The sequence below is a fragment of the Malus domestica genome, chromosome 05, assembly GCF_042453785.1.
Source record: "Malus domestica chromosome 05, GDT2T_hap1".
NCBI lineage: Eukaryota > Viridiplantae > Streptophyta > Magnoliopsida > Rosales > Rosaceae > Malus > Malus domestica.
This window is the reverse complement of record NC_091665.1, coordinates 8,738,218-8,760,359: the sequence shown is the minus strand read 5'-3', so window position 1 is coordinate 8,760,359 and position 22,142 is coordinate 8,738,218. Positions and strand designations below refer to the sequence as shown.

At 39.0% G+C, this 22,142-nt stretch overlaps 1 protein-coding gene across 1 annotated transcript in view; it reads right to left on the bottom strand.

The window, feature by feature from the left end:
* Window positions 1–1,223: 1,223 nt before the first annotated feature.
* Window positions 1,224–22,142, bottom strand: part of LOC108173428 (MADS-box transcription factor 23-like) — a 34,818-nt gene continuing 13,899 nt past the window's right edge. The window contains exons 2-8 of the mRNA XM_029103631.2: window positions 15,456–15,534; window positions 3,270–3,331; window positions 2,463–2,562; window positions 2,314–2,355; window positions 2,134–2,217; window positions 1,755–1,933; window positions 1,224–1,568 (exon numbers count right to left, since the gene is read on the bottom strand). Of these exons, the coding sequence (XP_028959464.1) occupies window positions 1,553–1,568; window positions 1,755–1,933; window positions 2,134–2,217; window positions 2,314–2,355; window positions 2,463–2,562; window positions 3,270–3,331; window positions 15,456–15,534 (562 nt within the window). The 3' untranslated portion in view covers window positions 1,224–1,552. The remainder of the gene's footprint in view (window positions 1,569–1,754; window positions 1,934–2,133; window positions 2,218–2,313; window positions 2,356–2,462; window positions 2,563–3,269; window positions 3,332–15,455; window positions 15,535–22,142) is intronic.

Here is a 22,142-nt window from a genome sequence, read left to right as displayed (position 1 = left end):
AATAATCCGTGCCAACTTGTTTTTTCTGTACTATTTGTGTGAGAGTGATATAGAATGTGAACATGGTGCACACTCTCATCGTGGTGTCTCAGATCTCCTATAATCTGCAGAGGAATTTTATCTAGTTTTGGGTGCTCTACTTCTGGCTAGTGTTGTGATTTACGATACAAAATTAGGATTATGTAGAAATTAGTTTTGTGTTACTTATGTTGTTTTGGTGTTCTTTTTGGGTTTGGATTTGACTTCTTAGATGGATTTGTTGATTGGGGGAGAGATTTTGTTAATTATCTATTTGATTAGTATTTGATTGACTTCCAATTAGGAGAGACTACTCCGTTTGTTTTAGTTCTCTATTCGTTTGGTTTAGGGTTTGTAATGTGTTGGATTTGGGTTATGAGAGTTACACACTGTTTTGTAATCTCACTTTGTTTAGTGAAATTACTCGCCGTGCTTCGTCTGTGGACGTAAGCTTTACGCCGAACCATGTAAATCTTTTGTATTTTTATTTTGAGATTGTTTGTTTTTAGCTTTCGCCTCCGATGTTATTATTTGGTACTTTTGTTAGCATTCGCTTCCACTTGTGCATAAAATTACAACAGGTAGTCTAGCGTCTGATATTCTGGCACTCTGTCACTGCACTTTCAAATGCACTTCCGACAAGGGAATTTATGAATGGAACTCAAGGAAATTTTTCCTTTTTCCCCTTCAGAATTATAACAAACTTCATATCAGTGATCATCGTGTTCTGCTAATCTCATTAACTCAACTACAAATTGATAAAATTGTCAGAAATTATAGTTCGAAAACTTTATTGGTTTATTAATGTTTCCTAGGTATACAAATATTTCCATCCTGTTTATAGGTACATGCCTTTTTGTCTCATCTGTTCTACGCGTTACTTTGTTAGTCTGCGTACATTGTTGACTCATAGTTTCAGCAGGTTGTCTATCTGTAGTTATCAGTACTTTGTTCTTAGAGGTATATGATTTATCTGAAATATTCAAATAAATAATTTGATTGTTAAGTACCAATTGTTCATGCAAATTATGTGTTTTTTCAACTTACATGTGAATCCTCAGATGCCTTGTTATCTTCTTAAATGTTTCTTCCAGATATTGTTCCGTGTCTCCATGTTTCTTATCTAACTATTTTTCCATCAGATGCTTCATTGAACTGTTCATAAACCAACTAACTGCTAGAATTAATAAAAACATAATGGTCAGTTTGATAGTCATCTTGTTCGAGATGCTTTTATTCATTAAAATAAAATATAGGTATAACAATTGACATTTGTTCTGTGATTGGTCACAACACATTTTTAATATAGATAAAAGTTGGTCCTGACACACAACTGTTTCCCATTATTGCATGAATTACACCTAACTTGTTGTCTAATACTTTTACAGAGATCCTAAATTTTGTTTTATAGAACATTTCATACCAAAGCCGTTGGTCCTTCGGTGGAATCCGTTTAGTGAAAGTATGACATTTCACTCTTAGATGCAAGTTTCTGCATTATGACATAGCCATCCACAGCTGTGAAGCAACTTTGCTAATGCAGTTGTAATCTGTTGCAGAATTTGAAAGATATGTTAATAGCATGATCAAAACAGTGAGCTTTTCTTTATTCTTTCTTTTTGGGGGTTAGTCCACTTGTATCAATGTGGTATGCAATATTACACGATTTTTTTTTTTTTTTTGGGGGGGGGGGTGTGGGGGTGTTATATAACATGTTAACAGTCTTTAGGAGATACCCTAATTTGAATGCTTTTGCTGAGACTTCATCTTTCTGAGGCCCAGGCCCAGGCTGAGTTTGAATATGTGGCTGACTTAGCTGCAGATGGATGGGTGCATGCAAATCATGTGCATTACTGATGCTATATGGAGGCTGGGAAGTTTTGTTTCCTCTATTCACATCCCTTGCTTCAAAAATCTGAGATTAAATTATTCTGTGTTAGCGTTTGCTAGAGAAGACATCTTCACGTTCGCTGATGAGTATACTTAACATAATGGCTTTATGTTTTAGCCTCATTTGGTTCCTCTCATTTTCCCTTTACCCATTGCCTCTCTCCACCCTTTTGATGAATTATAATGTGTTAAATAGAAAAGTAGAGCTTAATGTATAGACAGTACCTTCTTTTGCAGTTCCTCATTCTCTTTACCTATGAGGTCTAGCTTGTTATGCATTTCTATATTCTCTTGATGTATCAAATTTCCCTGAAAATAAAGTAAAAAACAAAATTAACAATTATCAGTTAACCCCCAATAAAATGAGTCAACATTAATCAACTAGGGGAAATTAAGCCAGTTTACCTTCTGGTTCAGTTCTTTTATTTCATCATCAAGTATCTGGTTCTGCAGAATAGAAAAAAAAAACCAAATGAGTGCCATGCATGTGCTATATAAAGAAGGGAACATGAAATTTTAACTGAGACTATAATCAGGGCTAAGGCTTTTGATACCTTTTTTGTCCGGACAACTTTCAAACTCATCTCCAGCTGGCTTTCCAAATTTTGTAGATCTTTGGCTTTCAAACCAGAATGTTCTTGCCCCATTAACTGCCTGCATAATTTACGAAAGGTGTAGGGGTAATATTCTCTAATCGTTCTCACAAACTAATTCATATTTACGAAATGTTACTTTGTGGTGTTGGTGTATGAGATACCAAATTTTTCCCATTAAATCATTATCTCACATTTCATGGGAAGATCTTTAGTGTTTTAGCAATATTTAAGTAACAGTATCAGATATTGGGAAGCGATTTTTAAAAGTTGCATTTCAGTTGGTTTAAAAGCTTGGTCTCTGACAAAGTCACTTAAGGAGGAAGCCTAGGGAAGGGAACACCCAGATCATTTAGGCTTAGGACAACGTGTTGTTAGGCTTCATTGGGGACCTCAGTTTTTATGACATTTCATGTTTCCTTTAGTGAAGATTTCTTGAGATTGCATCTGTGTTTTCTATGTTACGGCTGAGCAGCTGGATGATAATTATTTATTAATTGATTTTTTTTTTCTGTTAGCTTTAATGGACTTCATGTCCACTGCTACTGTATTTCCTTAATTGGTGCTAATTATTGTTCTGTTTCTTATGAATAATCAAGAAACCTCTTTTCATTACCTCTTCCTTCATGTTGAAAAGGTTTTCTGGGCTGGTACCATAATCAGTGATATCGTTTTGGATAAGCAACATGAAATATGAATTTTATGCTTTGGTACTTGAATCAAATTACTAGGCTATGTTGAAGATTCAATGTAAATTAATGGTTGTACCTGTGGCATTCTTCCAAGTGCCGCAATTGTTGCCTCAAGCTTGCTGCCTCCCTTTGCCAAAACTATTAAGTACAAATATATACAATAACTGTTGTCATGTATGAAATATGAACTCACTAGATGAGCATTTACAGGAGCACTAGAAAATAAAATGTTAGCCAATGTAAAATCACATGTGAATCTGAAGCGTGCATTTTATCCGTAATATTATTGGGAAATATCTCCTTGCATGTTTACATACACATGCGCTTGATCACATGCTTTCAAACACACACACACACACAAACAAAAACATGCATATCGACAGATTGGATTAGTTCTCAAAGTTCTCTAGCTTATGGCCATGCAGGTGTATCTCATATAGGCAGATATAAATTGTTTTTGGGGCCATGCATGTGTATCTCATATTTTTCAGTATGGGCTCTTACTTTTATCATTGGTGAATATTATTATTCCTTGTTTGATCCCAAACGTATCTTATGTCTGCTCTAAAGGTTGCCTTTTCACTTATTTACTAAGCTACTCGGTGACTACTAATCGTACAAGGTTGTTGAGAACAGGTATCTTCATAATTCTACTGATGGAACAGCAAGAACATTTACCGATAACTTTCCCTTTATTGAAATTGAAGGATGTTACCTGCCATGCATAGTATCCTCCACACTAGGGAGCAAATGACGACAACATTCACTCTTTATTAAGATGTTCAGGTAGTAGCTCCCATGTTTTACTGAAACCCTAGGATACAACTATATCACCTTTTTCTCTTCATCGTTATTCCTGGATTTCACAAGATATGGAAATTGCAACGCTGAAGTTTTTTCATTACATGGGGCAGGGCGAATTTCTCATTGCATCAATATATTAACTTCATTGTTGTTTTTCCAGAATTCTGACGCCCAAAAGCTTTGATTGTTGAAATTTCAGCCTGGATAGTATTACTCGGTTGTCTATCTTTTCGTAAATATAAAGCCCTCTAATTGGATACGAGTTGGAATAGTCTGGAACTGCTGGTTCAAGACAAACGAACTATTATTCAATGGAATTTTTCTGAAGCTTGGATCCTTCAACTCTTGGTGCTATCAATGCTTCAACACCAACATACTTTCTCTTGGTCTTTTGTTCTTTTCTTCTGCAAATGCAAACAAATATGCAGTAGCTCGAAGGCATTGCCTCATTGCAAATGGAATGTTGTGCATTAGATAAGTTTAGCTTGTCCTGTCGTTGCATCTATGTTTTCCTTTTATCACAATCCCTCCAAGACAGGCTTCGTTGTTAACTCCACTTGTTCATGTTTGTATTCATTCCACCACGACTTCAGGTTCGTGTGGCGTTGCAAGGCTGTTAAATGGTTCCTTTGAGTACCGTGGCTATTTTAGATATAGCTACAATCTTTTCAAGAGTGGTTGAGATATGGGTAGTTCTCTTCTCATAAGAATAATCTAGGCTTCACTCAGGTACTTTCTTAAGTAGCATCCCTGAAAGGAAATTGCTACCCTTGCCTAAGTAACGTTGGGTTTTTTGTTCGTATATATAGAAGAAAACACGGGTCTTGGGCATGAATTATGGGGGTATTAAGCTAATGAGTCATATAATAAAGCTCTGGGAGGGAGTCATCGAGCATAGATTGAGGCAAGAGACACGGGTCTCGGACAATCAATTTGGGTTCATGCTGGCGCTCAACCATGGAGACAATCTATCTCTTACGAAGATTGATGGAAAGATATAGATATATAAAAAAGGATTTACACATGGTCTTTATAGATTTGGAAAAAGCGTATGATAGGATCCCAAGAGACATACTTTGGAGCATTTTAGTGAAGAAATGAGTACGAGTAACATATATCCAAGCTATAAAGGATATGTATGATGGAGCAAAAACTGCCGTAAGAATTCATGAAGGACAAATCGAAAGCTTCCTCATAATGGTAGGGTTACATCAAGGCTCATCTTTAAATCCTTACCTTTTTGCATTGGTAATTGATGAGTTAACGGGACATATTCAAGATAATATTCCTTGGTGTATGTTTTTCGCAGATAATATAGTTGTTGATAGATGAAACTTAGGAAGGGGTAAATGCGAAGCTTAACCTTTGGAGAGAAGTGTTGGAATATAAAGGTCTTTGCCTAAGTCGGTCAAAGACATAATATATGGAGTGTAAGTTCAGTGCAAATGGAGGCCCAAATGAATTAGGGGTGAGGATCAGAGACCAAGAAGTACCAAAGAGCGACTGCTTTTGCTACCCAGGATCTATCTTGCAAAAGAACGAAGAATTAGATGGAGACCTCAACCATAGAATACAAGCTGGATGGATGAAGTGGAAAAGTGCATCTGGCGTGTTGTGTGTTTGTACCATACTTGACCAATCCCGAAACTATTGAGTACTGGTCAACGTTATACCGTAAAGGACCCAGAAGAGTTTCCCTCCAATCAGAAGGCCAATCACAGCGCGACACGTGTCGACATCAGAAGCCAACATAGCGTGACACGTGTCAACATAAAAAACCAATCACAACATGACACGTGTCAATGTCAGAATGAAACTAGAAACTCTCTTCTATAAATAGAGATCATTCTCTCACAATATTTCCGAATGTCATTTGTACTAAATCATTCACTAGTACTCACTAAAGGAGAGCTTGAACCTATGTACTTGTGTAAACCCTTCACAATTAATGAGAACTCCTCTACTCTGTGGACGTAGCCAATCTGGGTGAACCACGTACATCTTGTGTTTGCTTCCCTATCCCTATCCATTTACATACTTATCCATACTGGTGATCGGAGCAATCTAGCGAAGGTCACAAACTTAACACTTTCTGTTATACCAAAGTCCTCATTGATTTTGTGCATCAACATTTGGCGCCGTCTGTGGGAATCGATACGAAAAGTTGTGTCGGTTCTCTTTCATTTTTTCACTTCCACCGTGAATATGCAAAATCCATTTCAAATCTCCAAACACCACTCAAACACAACTCAAGAAAACCTCAACTCATCGTTGTTTATTTCACAATGAACTTCTCTGCTGCTTCAATCTCTGTCGTCCATCAAGACATCATCACAGTAATAAACTCACACATCACAGTTTACAGGGTCGCAGTTTACAGAGCCAATCAGCAAATATCTTTTATTCTCTCAACCCACAATCTCAGATGAAGCTCGTTGCTTTTCTCTCTCTCAGATTCTCCTGCAATTTCAAATCTGCACTGCCTATGCAAATCTCTCCGACACCGTCCTCTACAACCCCTCCGACATCGCCACCTGGGTCGACTCCCTCCTCTCCGGGTTTCAGTTAAATACGGATTCAACCTGACCCAAGCTGCGGGAGAGCGAAACAAAGCATGGGACTAGGCCTCGAAGATGATTTGGAGTTTAGGTCGGGTTTACATTTCATGTAGCTTGGGAGCGAGGTTGGGATCTCGAGCACCAGCAGAATTTGAAGCCGCGAAAGTACTGACGGGCTGGGTGGTGGCGGCAATCTCATCGACAACTGCGCTGACAATTGGTGCTGCCTCCGACGACCCCTCCGTCTCGATCTCGTCGACAACTGGTGCTGCCTTAGCTACAGCGGTGACCAGTACCACTAAATTGAGTCTGATTGTTCCTAACCATATAAATTGAGTTTAATTATTACCCACCGACAAAGAGGAATTGAATCTCAATTTTAAAACCCAAAACCGAAGCCAAATTCAATTCCCAAATTTGTATCCAAGAATTTGATCCACAACATGTGTCTATCTCAGATTTTGAATCTTTGATCGATGTGGGTTGCATTTTAAAAACCACACTTTGAAGCTTCGACCTTGACAGCGAAACCAAGGATGCAAATTTACCGATGAATGAGTGTTACTATTAACGTAGGCCCTCATCATCTTCGTATCAGTGCTGGGGCAATCTGTACATGGCGGCTCTGAGAAATCTGGCGGGGGACGCTAGGAGGCTGCCGAGGGACGAGGAGAATGCCAAGGAGGACAATTGGTCCACCGGCAAGAGGCTCAAGTCTGAAAGGTTTCCGCTTTCGTGGTGGGAGCTCGCGGCGGCTCTCGCCGTTGTCGTGGTCTTCTCTACCGGCCTTTCCTATGTCTACGTGACCATGCTTGCCGCTGAGTACTGGTTTTGGGGTTCTCAGCTTCGTCAAGGCTGACGGGGATTCCTCGCAGTCCCAATAGAGAAGAGGAAGATTGGTATCACTATCATCGTCACAGACGCCAAGGTCGAGCGATAAGTCGGTGCGAGATCTGCGATCCATGGATTTGAATTCGACAAATAGGCATGAGAAAGAAAAGGGTGTCAGTGTGCAGGTCTTTGTGCGTTGCAGGCCATTGAGTGAAGACGAAGTGAGGGAGTCCTTGTGCGTTGCAAGCCATTGCGTCACAAGAGCCTCTGGTATGCTTGCTACCTATGTCATCCAGCCAATCGATATGATCAAAGTGAGAATTCAATTGGGTTAGGGATCAGCTGCCCAGGTCACCAGGACCATGATTAAAGAGGAAGGTGTTGGTGCTTTGTCAACAGCTGTCCATGACACGCGGTGGCGTCAACGCTGTCGGTGAGGCACGTCTACGAGATCACGAAGGTGAAGCAATCTAACCCATATTGCCTGCACATGCCATTGGAGCCCATTTCTGCTCAGAATCAGAAGCAATGAGGTGGTGTCGAAAAGGCTGTCAAAGCAGCTGTCACTTTAAGGAATATTGCCCTTAATCATGGCATCTAGCCACATATCCAAAGCAGTCGCTCATGGAGAAAAGCCGAGACAGGAAAGCAGAAAACAAAAGTAAAAGAAGAAAGCAAAAGCAAAGCAGAAAAAGAAAGCAAAAGCAAAGCAGAAAACGAAAGCAAAAGCAAAAGCAATGCACCAACGATCTACAATTGTTTAAGCTTCTATGTCAAAACCTTTGTTTTGAATGATGTAATTTATTTTTCTTACCTTTTGCAGACATTTGTATAGACCCCATTAGAGGGTTAAAAAAAAAATGGCAAAGCCCAAAATAAATGGGCTAGAATGTTCTGTAGAGGGCGAAGGCCCACAAGCCCAAAATAGCACCAACTAGGCGATTAAAAGTACGCCCAGTACTCCACAATTATTCGGCAACCTGCCGCTACTACCACCAACCAGGTGATCAAAAGTACGCCCAGTACTCCATAATTATTCGGCAACCTGCCGCTATTACCACCAACCAGGTGATAAAATGTACAACCCGTACTCTAAAATCATTTGTTAACTAGCCATTCATGCCACCAACCAGGTGATGAAATGTACAACCCGTACTCTCCTTCATGCCACCAACCAGGTGATGAAATGTACAACCCGTACTCTAATATCATTTGTCAACTAGCCATTCATGCCACCAACCAGGTGATGAAATGTACAACCCGTACTCTCCTTCATGCCACCAACCAGGTGATGAAATGTACAACCCGTACTCTAATATCATTTGGCAACTTGCCATTCATGCCACCAACCAGGGGAAGAAGGAACTCATCCTCGTGCCACCAACTAGGTGATGAAATGTGATGAAAGGTGATGAAGGAACTCACCTTTGTACCACCAACCAAGTGATGAAAGCAACTCACCATTCATTCCACCTACAAGAAGACGAGTGGTACAACTTGTACATGTGAACTCCTAGCATTCACAAATAATCAAAAACCCTCAAGCTTGACAACTCAACTAGGGGAGCACTTATGCCCAACAAGAGTTATAGTCACCAACAAAGTCTTATTGCAAGCCAACGACAACTTCAGTGCATGGCATACGAAGATCAAGCTATTCAGCCCTCTTGCATCTACTTCAGAGATTTCCCTTCTGTAACAATGCAAACACTACAACTCGTAGAAAGCTTCACACACTCTTGATCAAAACAGTGTGAAGCAAAACCAATTTATGGTTGCCAACAAGAACTTCATCAAAGGAGTTCAACCACAAATCTCAAAAGCTTCACACACTTTTGATCAAGACAGTGTGAAGCAAAACCAATTTATGGTGCCAACAAGAGCTTTATCAATGGAGGGCAACCACAATTCTCAAAAGCTTCACACACTCTTGATCAAGACAGTGTGAAGCAAAACCAATTTATGGTGCTAACAAGAGCTCCATCAATGGAGGGTAACCACAATTCTCAAAAGCTTCACACACTCTTGATCAAGACAATGTGAAGCAAAACCAATTTATGGTGCTAACAAGAGCTTCATCAAAGGAGTTCAACCACAATTCTCAAAAGCTTCACACACTCTTGATCAAGACAGTGTGAAGCAAAACCAATTTATGGTGCCAGCAAGAGCTTCATCAATAGAAGGCAACCACAATTCTCAAAAGCTTCACACGCTCTGGATCAAGACAGTGTGAAGCAAAACCAATTTATGGTGCCAACAAGAGCGTCATCAATGGAGGGCAACCATAATTCTCAAAAGTTTCACACATTCTTAATCAAGACAGTATGAAGCAAAACCAATTTATGGTGCCAACAAGAGCTTCATCAAAAGAGTTCAACCACAATTCTCAAAATCTTCACACACTCTTGATCAAGATAGTGTGAAGCAAAACCAATTTATGGTGCCAACAAGAGCTTTATCAAATGAGGGCAACCACAATTCTCAAAAGGTTCACACACTCTTGATCAAGACAATGTGAAGCAAAACCAATTTATGGTGCCAACAAAAGCTTCATCAATGGAGGACAACTACAATTCTCAGACCTTTGAAGCAAATTCAATTTATATGGTTCATCCAAACCTTTGACTACTACAAGGTGTGGCTTGCATCACAATCTCTTGCTCAATAGTATGGAAGCAAAATTTGTATATGTTGTCTCTCCCACATTTTCAAATTTCTAGTTTCGCCAAAAAAAAAAAAAAAAAGGAAATTCAACAAAGCTTCATCAATGGAGGACAACTACAAATTCTCAAAAGCTTCACACTATCTTGATCAAGATAGTGTGAAGCAAAATCAATTCATGGTACCCAACAAAAGCTTCAACTCTAAAGCTTCACCTACAAAGCTTCAACTCCAAAGCTTCACCTACAAAGCTTCAACACAAAAGCTTCACCAACAAAAGCTTCATCAATGGAGGACAACTACAAATTCTCAAAAGCTTCACACTATCTTGATCAAGATAGTGTGAAGCAAAATCAATTCAAGGTACCTAATAAAAGCTTCAACTCCAAAGCGTCACCTGCAAAGCTTCAACTCCAAAGCTTCACCTACAAAAGCTTCAACTCAAAAGCTTCACCCACAAAAGCTTCAACACAAAAGCTTCACCCACAAAAGCTTGACCCACAAAAACTTGACCCACAAAAGCTTGACCCACAAAAGCTTGACCTATAAAAGCTTGACCCACAACAGCTTGACCCACAAAAGCTTCACCTACAAAAGCTTGACCTACAAAAGCTTAACCCACAAAAGCTTGACCTACAAAAGCTTCACCCACAAAAGCTTCACCCCTAAAAGCTTGACCCACAAAAGCTTCACCTACAAAAGCTTGACCCACAAAAGCTTGACCCACAAAAGCTTCACCTACAAAAGCTTCACCTACAAAAGCTTCACATTATCTTGATCAAGATAGTGTGAAGCAAAATCAATTCATGATGCCTAACAAAGCTTCAACCTCAAAGCTTCACCTACAAAGCTTCAACACCAAAGCTTCACCTACAAAGCTTTAAAAATGTATATATATATTTTTTTTTCGGAAATTCGAAAATTCAAAAATTCGAAAATTCGAAGAAAAAAAACTGCCTAGGCCTCATCTTCTTTGGGCCTAACAACTTCCATAACAAATATAAATGAAGAAGGAGTTTTGGGCTACCACTTAGAAAGGAAATGCCTTATTCGTCAACTCCGTCGATCGAAAACTTGGGGGACTCCTACCATATGCTACTGCAGCTTGATACTCGAAAGTCTCACGACCACTCAGTGACTTGGATTTTTCAAGTCTCCAAACGAGAAGTTTTTCTCACTCGGGAAATTAAGTGAGCACTACCTCAACCTACATGCTTCACTCACAAAGCTTCAACAAACAAGCTTCAACAAAAGGAAAAATTCAAAGAACTTAGTGAAGAAGGCCTTGGTGTATTTAACACAATACGTTGAAATGAAGCAAAGCTTTTTTATTGATATCTCCGATAAGTTACAAATATGTACATATACATGAATCAAAATAAACAAACAAGAGGGAGCCTTCACAAAGGTTGCTCGGGAGAAGTCTCAGCAGTCAGCAGAGCCCCAGAAAGATAAGGCACCAGAGGGTGATTATTCGGAGCCTCAGTACTAGGCAGAATCCCAGAAGGAGGAGGCATCGAGGGTTGATCATTTGGAGCTTCAGTACGCGGTACAGCCCTAGAAGACGAAGGCAATAAATGTCTTTGGAACAAACCCACAAACCTCTGATAATCAAGTAAAATCTAACCATTAGATTCCTGCAGCTGGTCGAGCTTCCTCTTCTTGTTTGTAGCATAGTCATGTGCGAGCCTATGCAACTGTTTATTCTCATGCTTGAGCCTTTTGATCTCCTGTTTGAGACTTATCACTTCAGCCGCCAATCATTTAACTTGGCAGGTTCGAGCAAATAGACGTTGGGCCATATTAGACACAGAACCTACACACTGAACACTAAGAGCCAGAGAATCCTTAACAGCCAACTCATAAAACCGTTTAGAAAGTAGCCTGTTATCTTTGAGAGTGAGAAGGTTTCTGGCCACCACCGCAGCGGTCATATCATTCTTCATCACAGAGTCCTCAACGGTAAAAGGACTAGTAGGGGATAAGAATGATGGGCGCCATATGTTGTCTTAAGAAGGCATGGCTGCCTCTTCACCAAATTTTAAGTCAAAACGACGGTCGGATGGGCCAGACATTGCTACGACCAAGAAGAGTAAAGGAATAACATTACTACTTGTTGTTAGGGAGACTCCTATATATGTTGACCTCCATCCTCCACGGACAGGCAGACCTGCAAAAATGCTCAACCCTTCCTCATATCTGAGAGGGCACTCCCAACGAAGCCTTTCGAAATACTCAACTTTCTTCCCCCCAAATAATACCTATGCAAACCAGCCACACCAGAACAAAAGTATCTCATATCATCAGGGTCAAAAGCAAGAGTATCCCATATCATGCTTTTTCCCTGTCTTTTCATTTGCCCTTGTTCTTACCTGCAAGACAAGGAGAAAGAGAGCAATCAGTCAACACTTGGAATCAAGCTTCCAGTCAGGAACTGACTACCTGGAACTTTTTGCATGACTACTTACCTGACATTGCTCTTGAGTACTCATCTTCAACATTTTATGCTTTCAGAAAAGATACCACATCTGCCTGAGGAATATATAAGGCAAGTGAGAAGGATACAAGGAAGCATGTGAAGACAAGCGCAACAGAACACGTGCCGATTCATCCACTACTTCGTCAACAGCAAAAGTATCCCATATCATGAAGGTCGAACGTACTCTTAATTTAATTGACTTGTTTTAACCCTCAATTTCTTGAGTCGGCCTTATACTCTGGAGGAAACCAGAAAACCCTACAGCCTAGTTCAAGAATAAGCCTGTGGAAAGTTACTTCTTCAAAAGCAAAAGTATCTCATATCATCTCTTCTCCATTTGTTCTCCTTATCCTTGTTGTTGTTTACGACACAATGAGAAGGGGAACAATCAATCGAAAGCCGAAGTTGAACCTCCGATCGAGGTTGCTTACTTGGAAGTCTGATTGCTTACCTTGTCTGTTACCGCTTTCGGCAAATCTCCTAGCTCGGCGACTTGGGGGACTCCTACTATAAGGTTTTGTATCGCATTTGACCAAGCCCGAAACTACAAGTAAGTTTCAAGTGAAATTGATACATTACCTTGTGCATCTTCATCGGTTAAAGATACCACCCCTAGATGGAGGAAAAGTACTTCCAGAGAAGATGTCACATCTACGTATGAGACAGATAAGGCAAGTGAAAATGATACCACACTTCGGTACTTAGAAGTTTCGTGATTACTCAATGGCTTGGATCTTGCAAGTCCCCAACCGAGGAGCTTCCCTCACTCGGGAACTTAGGGGAGCACTGTGTACCATACTTGACCAATCCCGAAACTATTGAGCATCGATCAACGTTATACCGTCAATGACCCAGAAGAGTTTCCCTCCAACCAGAAGGCCAATCACAGCGCGACACGTGTCGACATCAAAAGCCAACATAGCGCGACACGTGTCAACATCAGAAGCCAATCACAACACGACATGTGTCAATGTCAGAATGAAACTAGAAACTCTCTTCTATAAATAGAGATCATTCTCTCACAATATTTCCGAATGTCATTTGTACTAAATCATTCACTAGTACTCACTAAAAGAGAGCTTGAACCTATGTACTTGTGTAAACCCTTCACAATTAATGAGAACTCCTCTACTCCGTAAACGTAGCCAATCTGGGTGAACCATGTACATCTTGTGTTTGCTTCCCTGTCCCTATCCATTTACATACTTAACCACACTAGTGACCGGAGCAATCTAACGAAGGTCACAAACTTAACATTTTTTGTTGTACCAAAGTCCCCACTGATTTTGTGCATCAACATTGTGTGACTGTCGTATGCCATTGAAGCTCAAGGAAATTTTTTATACGACGGCAATAAAGTCGGCGATGTTGTACGGCACGGAATGTTAGGCGGTGAAGCATTAATATGTACATAAAATGGATGTAGTGGAGATGAGGATGCTCCGTTGGATGTGTGGGCACATGAGAAAGAATAAGATTAGGAATGAGGATATCCAAGGTAATGTAGGAGTAGCCGAAATTGAAGGAAAGATGAGAGAAAATCGGTTACGGTGGTTTGGACGTGTGCAACGAAGGCCGACTAATGCTCCGGTTAAAAGATGCAACTACGGGACAGAGGTCCAGGGCCGAAGGGGTAGAGGAAGACCTAGGAAGACTTTGAGTACTTGGATCTAACGGAATACATGACATAGAACCGAGCGCAATGGCACTCTAGGATTCATATAGCCGACCCCACTTAGTGGGAAAAGGTTTTGTTGTTGTTGTTGTTGTATATATAGAAGAAAACACCTTGTAGAGAAACCCTTAAATTATTACTACTACCAGATTTTTGCTTCTGATGGAAACTTCGAATTGTGATATCAACTTGTAAACTTGTGTTTCTATTTGCTAGAACTTTAGTTAAATTTTAACAAGTTGTTTGAACTTATGTCAGATAGATAAGATAGAAGCTTTCCCAAGGCAGTCTGTTGATCGTGAAAATTATAGTGAAACTCATCTCCCTTTCCTTGTTGCGTTACAGTAACAGTATTTTACATTGAACCTTCAACCAGGAAAATGACTAGTTGCATGGCATATCTTATAACTTCATTAAACACCTTGTTTCACGAGTCTGTGGAAGGGCAAGGTCAGTAACATAAATCCCATCTCTTCCATGTTTCTTTTCCTATCTGGACTTCACATTTGATTATTCTCAGCGTCGCAAGAGCATGCATCTGCCTTTCCTGAATGATCTTGTATTTCCATGCCTCATATCGTTTTTCCTACCGTTTTTCCGATCTACCTGAGTTTTTCACTTTTTGATACACAATTTTGTTCAGGCTTTCAATCTCATGTATTTTAGACCTTCAGAAAATGGTGCAGTTGTTTAATGGTTTGTTAATGTTTATAGCTTCTTTTCCCTAAAATCCTTTATGCGTCTCTTAATGAGTTAAGTGCCAACAATGCATTGAGGAGGATAGAGCTCTATGATTGTCTCAGAAGGTTTCTAATGAAAAGTGATAGTAACATCTGAGTCGTAATTTCTTTGTATGGATACATGTTTGTCCATAATGCTATTTCGAACTCTCTAGACTAATCCTATCGTGTACTTTTCCATACAGTTAAATTTGTGACTAAGAAAGACTACTTTCTCGCCATTTCTATGTTTGCTTTTCTATAATCTCTCCGAAAGGATGTAATCCAACATTGCTGAGGACAGATTATGTTTGCTAATGTTTATTACTATACATAGGCAAGACCATAAGCTACGTAATTATTCAAGTGGTATGCATGCGTAGGACCTTATATGAAAGCAATTCTGGGTAGCAAGTATGCATTGTTGAAGAAGCTTATTGCTTAGTGTTTAACAGTATCATATATATATAATGCCTCTATACAGTATAATTGCAGGTATTCAGCAAAAAGAAAATTGGAGCTGTTAAGTGGTTACCTTGACTTCCGAAGCAGGATTCAGCAGCTGACGATGCTCCTCTCTTAGTTTGCTGAACCGATCGATAACTGATTTCACGCTGATAAGAAATTCATAGCGCTATGGTCATTAGATGTAACATTCATGTAACTTGTGAATATTTCGTAGTAAATTCATAGCGTTATGGTCATTAGTTTATCGAGCACATAGGGGAAATATTTGTAATCCTTGTTAACATTTGTTTTGAACGGGTTTGGGGAAATCTGTAAACCTGCTTTTTCTACGCAAACAATACTGTAGGAGGGGCGAATGCGATAAGTCCCTTTGAGTATTAAACAATCTGGCAATGCTTTTTCATGCTGTTACATATTTTTGTCATTCGGTCATTTTAGTTGCTCAAATGATTATATCAGTTGGCCCTGATTCGCATTCACCTTCACCTTCATAACTAACTAGTAACTACTGGTTTAGTGATTTTTCTTCCCAACAATAGAAGAGGCCCCATGTTAGAATCCTCCTAGCTTGATTAAAGAGAAAAACAAGAGGAAATAAGTCATCTTTTATTTGGGGGCGGACCCATTAGGGGGAAGGGGGTAAACTGACCCCCGAACAACAGTGAATTTTTATGAATGATTTGGGGTGCAACACTTTTGAACGTACCCTCTAACTGTTTGATAAAATACTTCAAAAAATGAGTTTCCCTTATTATTAGTTTTTTTTTTTTTTATAAATATTATCTGGCCAAAATATCGTTTTGGGCTAGGTTACTTTATAAAATATAAAATTAAAGCAGACAAATAGCAACTTAAAATGAAAAGAAAAAAAAAAAAAAAAAGCAAACCCGCACGCTGCAGCAAATTCGGCTCAATTCAATTTCAATTCCAATTCTCAAATCTCAATCCCTAACACCCAAAACTCCTACCACCCCGCATTGACTTTGATTCTAAAGGCTGCTATGACTTCAGTGGAGAGAGACTTTTCTACTGAATATTATGAAAAGTCTATTGTGTAACTGAATGGGAGATCATGGTAATTTATGTTGAGAGCAATGCTTACTTTTTTGTTGAGAATGAAGTTATAATGTAGTATTTTCAAAATATGAAAACGTGTCTAGACAATTATAACTTATATTGTCATTTGTTCTATAAATTATGAATGATGGAATTATGGTTTAATTTTGAAGGTTAGTATATGTCTAAGAAATGTTTGTGAACTTTTACGTGAACCTTGGATAATTTTGCCTAAATCTGCCGCTGCCTATATCAAATCTGAGTTGATAGCCAAATGTATATATATCCAGTAACTAAGGCACTGATCTACTAGCATATTACTGAAGTGAGAATCTGGTTCGTAAGTTTGTAGCCTTAAAAATAGTTAAATCGAAACTCGTCTCCTTTAATTTTGTACCCTTAAAACCCTAACCCTAACAGTACCAAGAAATCTCGTACAGACTCATTTCTACTTAAACCATCATCTTTCGGTAACTCTTCGGAGCCTCAGCCTCTAGCTTAAGGCCAGGTGAACGGTTATGAGTAATCGAACTCTGTGTGAAAGTGCAACAAGGAAGCAAAGAGAGAGAGCAGATGTGTAATGCTTTATGTGCGCAGCTACGCTCCATTATCTTGGGTCGGCTAGAATGAATAGTGTCATTGGCTTTCTCAATGGCCCTTTAAAACCCTCAGAAAATAGGAATATGTTTAAAAACATCAAAAAGTGGCAGTCATAGTGACACTGCATTCTCTCCTATAACGTTAGACATGTCAAATTGTTGGAAACATCTACACGAACAGATCTTCTGAAAACTTCAGTAATCATTGCAAGAGTACTCAAACCCCTCCTCAATACCAGATCCGCCTAACCCCGTTCAAATAGACTTTTATACGTACACGAAACTGTTGGAGGCCTGCACACGCGCTCGCGCGCGCACACACACACACACATATATCAAGAACTTTGGTGACTGGCCGGCGAAGAGCGAGTACTCTCTTAAGTTGATACCCTTTTGTTCTAACAACCAATACAACTACAACAAGAAATATAACTGAAGCAAACAAGTATAAAGAGTTACATTTTGGCTTTATCGGTGAAATGGTTGGGGATGAGGCAAAATCCCTACAAGCTGATGTGCGGCTGTCATATTGTTAACAAATCAAAGATACAAAAGAACTTATTGCAAACTCTAATTCTTATTCCATTGTTTAAAAGAAAGAATAACGCTATATATTTGCCAAGACTTAATTTTCTCACTTAGCAAAGAACAATAGTTATCCTAGTAGATAAAAGGTAAAGAAACATAAAACCACAACCACGTATGCATCATCCACTTCAGTCAATGTGGCTACAACGACATCATAGTTCTCATCTAACATAAGGTAGAAAATCCTAAGATGTAAAATACTAAATATAGTCCTAGTATAACCAAATTGCAAAGTTTTTCCAACACCTCCTGTGAAACTCATGAAGGTACACAAGATCATGAGTTTACTAACAAAACTTTGCTATTGGTGCGAATGTCAGTGCAATTCCAATGTCAATATGATACCAATGCAAATGCCAACCGATGAAAGAAAAGAAAGAAAGAAAGAAAGAAAAAATCCAAAACTAGAGAAAAGAAAAATAGAAAAAAAAACCAAGAAAACTTGACGCCCAACCAAATTGTAATTGTTACTCCATTCACTAAAATTAAGAAAGAAGAAACTTGAGTGCAACTTCTGTTCTGATGCTTCCATAATTCCAACATCTGGAATTGAGTACACTCCGGATCTATGTCCGAAGTTAGCAAACTTAGATATCCAGACCACTTATTTTGACGCAGCATGAAGTACAAGGGAAAGACATGTAAACCCTCGAAGAACAAGTTTTCTAGAATCCACTAGAGTTTGAAAGCAAAACTGAATGGTTACATTGAAACATCCAAAGGCTTTCAATAAACTGATTACAACTCCTAAAATAGCTCAAAGGACTCTAGTAATTAACATTTCAAAGTGGTCTCAAACATTCTCCACAAGGTAGTCCAGAAATGGCTCAAGAACTTGGTTTCTCGATCGGAAGTGATGAACTTAAGTACTCCATGCAATCGAACCTCCCTGAAAACAGTTTGGCTATGTTAGATGCATCAGTAGTCTTCTTGTAAGCAACAAAATGAGCCATCTTGAAAAACCTGTCAACCACACCAAAAGCCGAACCCACTTATCTTTTTGTGTTCGGGGTAGCTTGAGCACAAAATCCATAGCAAGGACCTGCCAAATGTTGTTTGGAATAGGCGATGCCATTTAAAAGCCAGTGCTTTGGACTTGCCCTTTAGAAACCTAACAAGTATAACATTTCCGCACAATTACTCCAACATCCCGCTTCAAATGCGACAAAAAATATCTTTCCTCTAGACTTGCTATTGTTTTATCACGGTCGAGATGACCGCTTAATCCACCTTTATGCAATAAGTTTGTCTCGTGAGGAAGAGACACGAATACACAACTAATTGCCTTTGAACAGAAAACCTTCATTGATAAAGTAATCTGTCATAGGCTCATGACTAATGTACTTCCCCCAAATTTCTTGAGAAACACAAATCCATCAAGCACTTGAACCCCACAACTTCTTAAGAAAGGATGATCAGCAAGGACACTTGTCTACTCAAGACATCGGCAAAACGATTTTGAACAACAAATTTGTGCTTGATAACAAACGGGAATTTCTGAAACAAAGTTACCCATCTAATATGCATTTTATTAACATGTCTCTAATTGTTAATAAACTTTCGTGAATAGGAAAAACTCCTTCTTAGGAAAGAACAACACCCAATCCTGCTGCACTTACATCACATTTGACCTCGAATACCTTCTCAAAATTCGGAAAGGCCAACACCGGAGAGGTACAAAAGCTTATCTTTGATTGGGGCAAAGCTTTGTTCCTATTTCTCTCCCTAATTGAACTTGTCTCTTTCTATAAACATTTTGTGATAGGTGCACTGTGTAAAGGATAGTATTGTAAAAGACTCAGCTAGTGATAAAACTTAGAGTTGGTTAATTTGTTGAGTTTGTTGTAATAGGTGGCAAGTTAGTTAGAAGGTTAGAGTTATGTGAGAGAGTGAAGAGTTGTACATAAACAACTATAGTGTAACTTTATTATTCATTCAATGAAATTCAGCTTTCCTAACATGGTATCACCTGCCATTTGTCTATCGACTTGATCCAAATCCCACGTTTTCCCACTCAACGCTTCTCTGCTAAGCTTTCCCGCTGAAAGCTTCTTCACTAAGCTTTCACCAAAACCCTAATCTTCTTCCATGGCCGTCTCTGCTTCTCCCTTCTCTAAGTCAGCAACACAGATTCATCCTTCTCCTTTCTCAAATTTCCAGTTCTTCTTTCTCTACACCTTCAATTACGATCCAGAATATTGGATCTATGGTGCCAATCAAGCTGACCACAACCAATTACCTTACCTGGAATGCACTATTTGCTTTGATATTCCATCGTTATAACCTCACCGGAATTTTTGATGGCCCGGTACCTCCTCTACCTTAATTCTGGTGAGGTTATAACGATGGAAGATGGTATCTAGCTTATATTTGTCATCAATTTGAGCATGATGCAATTGAGTGCCCTCAGTGCATGAATCCACATTATTCCAGTAACTCCAGCAATGTTTCTCCTTCTGCTATGGCTGTAAGCACACATTCTACTATGACTGCAAGCACACATTCTACTCAACCTACTTGGATTGTTGATTCTGGTGCTAGCAATCATATGGCCAATTCCTACAAGACTTTGCAAAATCTAGAGCCTTACTTCGGACCTAAGCAAGTTTACATTGGAGATGGCAAAAGTTTGCCTATTCTTCACTCTGGTTCCTCTACATTACTTACTCCTCATCACAAATTTCAACTTAGTAATGTGTTACATGCTCCTGATTTGAAACACAATTTGCTTTGTGCAAATCAATTTCTTGTTGATAATTGGTGTTCTATGCATCTTTATCCTTTTCACTTTGTTGTGAAGGATATTTTTTCGGGGAAGATGCTTTTTAAAGGTCCTGTAAGAGATGGTTTCTATTACTTTCAGCCATAATCTTCTAGCTTTATGCTCAATCCTCATAATGCTCTTGCTGTTTCTGTTCATGCTTCTAGAGATCTCTGGCATCAAAGACTTGGCCATCATTCTCTGAAGATATTAAATAAATAAGTTGCTAAGTCTTGTATTTCTATGTCTAGTGGTTCAAACCAGCATATTTGTCATAGTTGTGCTTTAAGTAAAAGTTCTAGATTGTCATTTACTCCTGTCTTTTGTCATACAAGTAAGTCATTAGAGCTACTTCACACAGATGTTTGGGGGCCATCATATGTTACCTCTGTGAATAATTTCAGATACTATGTCATCTTTGTTGATGACTTTACAAAATATTGTTGGTTATATCCCTTGCAATATAAATCCAATGTGTTTCCTACTTTTGTTAAATTCAAAGGCCTTGTTCAGAATCTGCTCCATACCAAAATTGTTACTCTCAGATCAGACTCTGGAGGTGAATATCTCAGCACTCAATTCTCAAACTTTCTTGTTGAGAATGGTATAAGTCATCAACTAAGTTGCCCTCACACTCCTCAACAAAATGGTTGTGCTGAGCGCAAGCACAGACACCTAGTTAAGACTACTAGAACACTGCTAACAGTTTCCAAAGTTCCTCATACCTATTGGGATCATGCCTTTTCTACAGCTGTTTTTCTTATTAATCGATTACCTACTGCCTCTAGATCATCTTCATGGGAACATTTATTTCACAGATCACCTACCTATACCACTCTAAAACTTTTGGGAGCAGTTGTTTTCCATGGTTACAACCCTATTCCAAATCTAAGCTAGATCCCAAAAGCAAGCTTAGTGTGTTTTTTGGCTATAGCCTCAATCACAAAGGTTACAAATGTCTGGATCTTACTACAAATCAGTTATATATTTCCAGGCATATGTTATTTGATAAAATCAGTTTTCCCTTTCATAATATTGTAGTTTCTCATTATCCTACTCTCCCAAGTGCATCTTCATCTCAAAATACCATTCATACTCACCTCACTTTTACTCAACCTTATTCCAGTCCTACACCTTCATTTTCACAATCCTTACAACCTCATACCATACCCAATTCATCTTCTCCATCAACTTCATCTATTCCAATCCCTACAGCTACTTCATTATCTCCACCTTCCTCCATTCCTCTCAATACCCATCCCATGCAAACCAGGTCCAAATATGGTATTTACAAACCAAAAGCCTATTCTGCAACCAAGCATCTTTTCCCTTCTCATCTTTCCCGTGATTTTATCCCCACTACCTATCTCCAAGCTTCAAAGTATCCATATTGGGTTAAGGCAATACAGGAGGAGTTTCATGCCCTGCAACAAATTGGTACTTGATCTTTAATACCCAAAACTGATCATCAAAACATTGTGGGATGCAAGTGGGTTTTCATAATTAAAAGAAAACATAATGGTACTATAGATAGGTACAAGGCTCGCTTAGTTGCTAAAGGTTTCTGTCAATAAGAAGGGTTAGATTACACTGAAACTTTTAGCCCTGTGGCTAAACCTGTGACCATTCAACTACTACTCACTCTTACTGCTCAGTTTGATTGGAGTCTCAGTTAACTTGATGTAAGTAATGCATTCTTGCATGGAACTCTCTGAATCTGTCTTTATGCAACATGCCCCTAGCTTTAAGG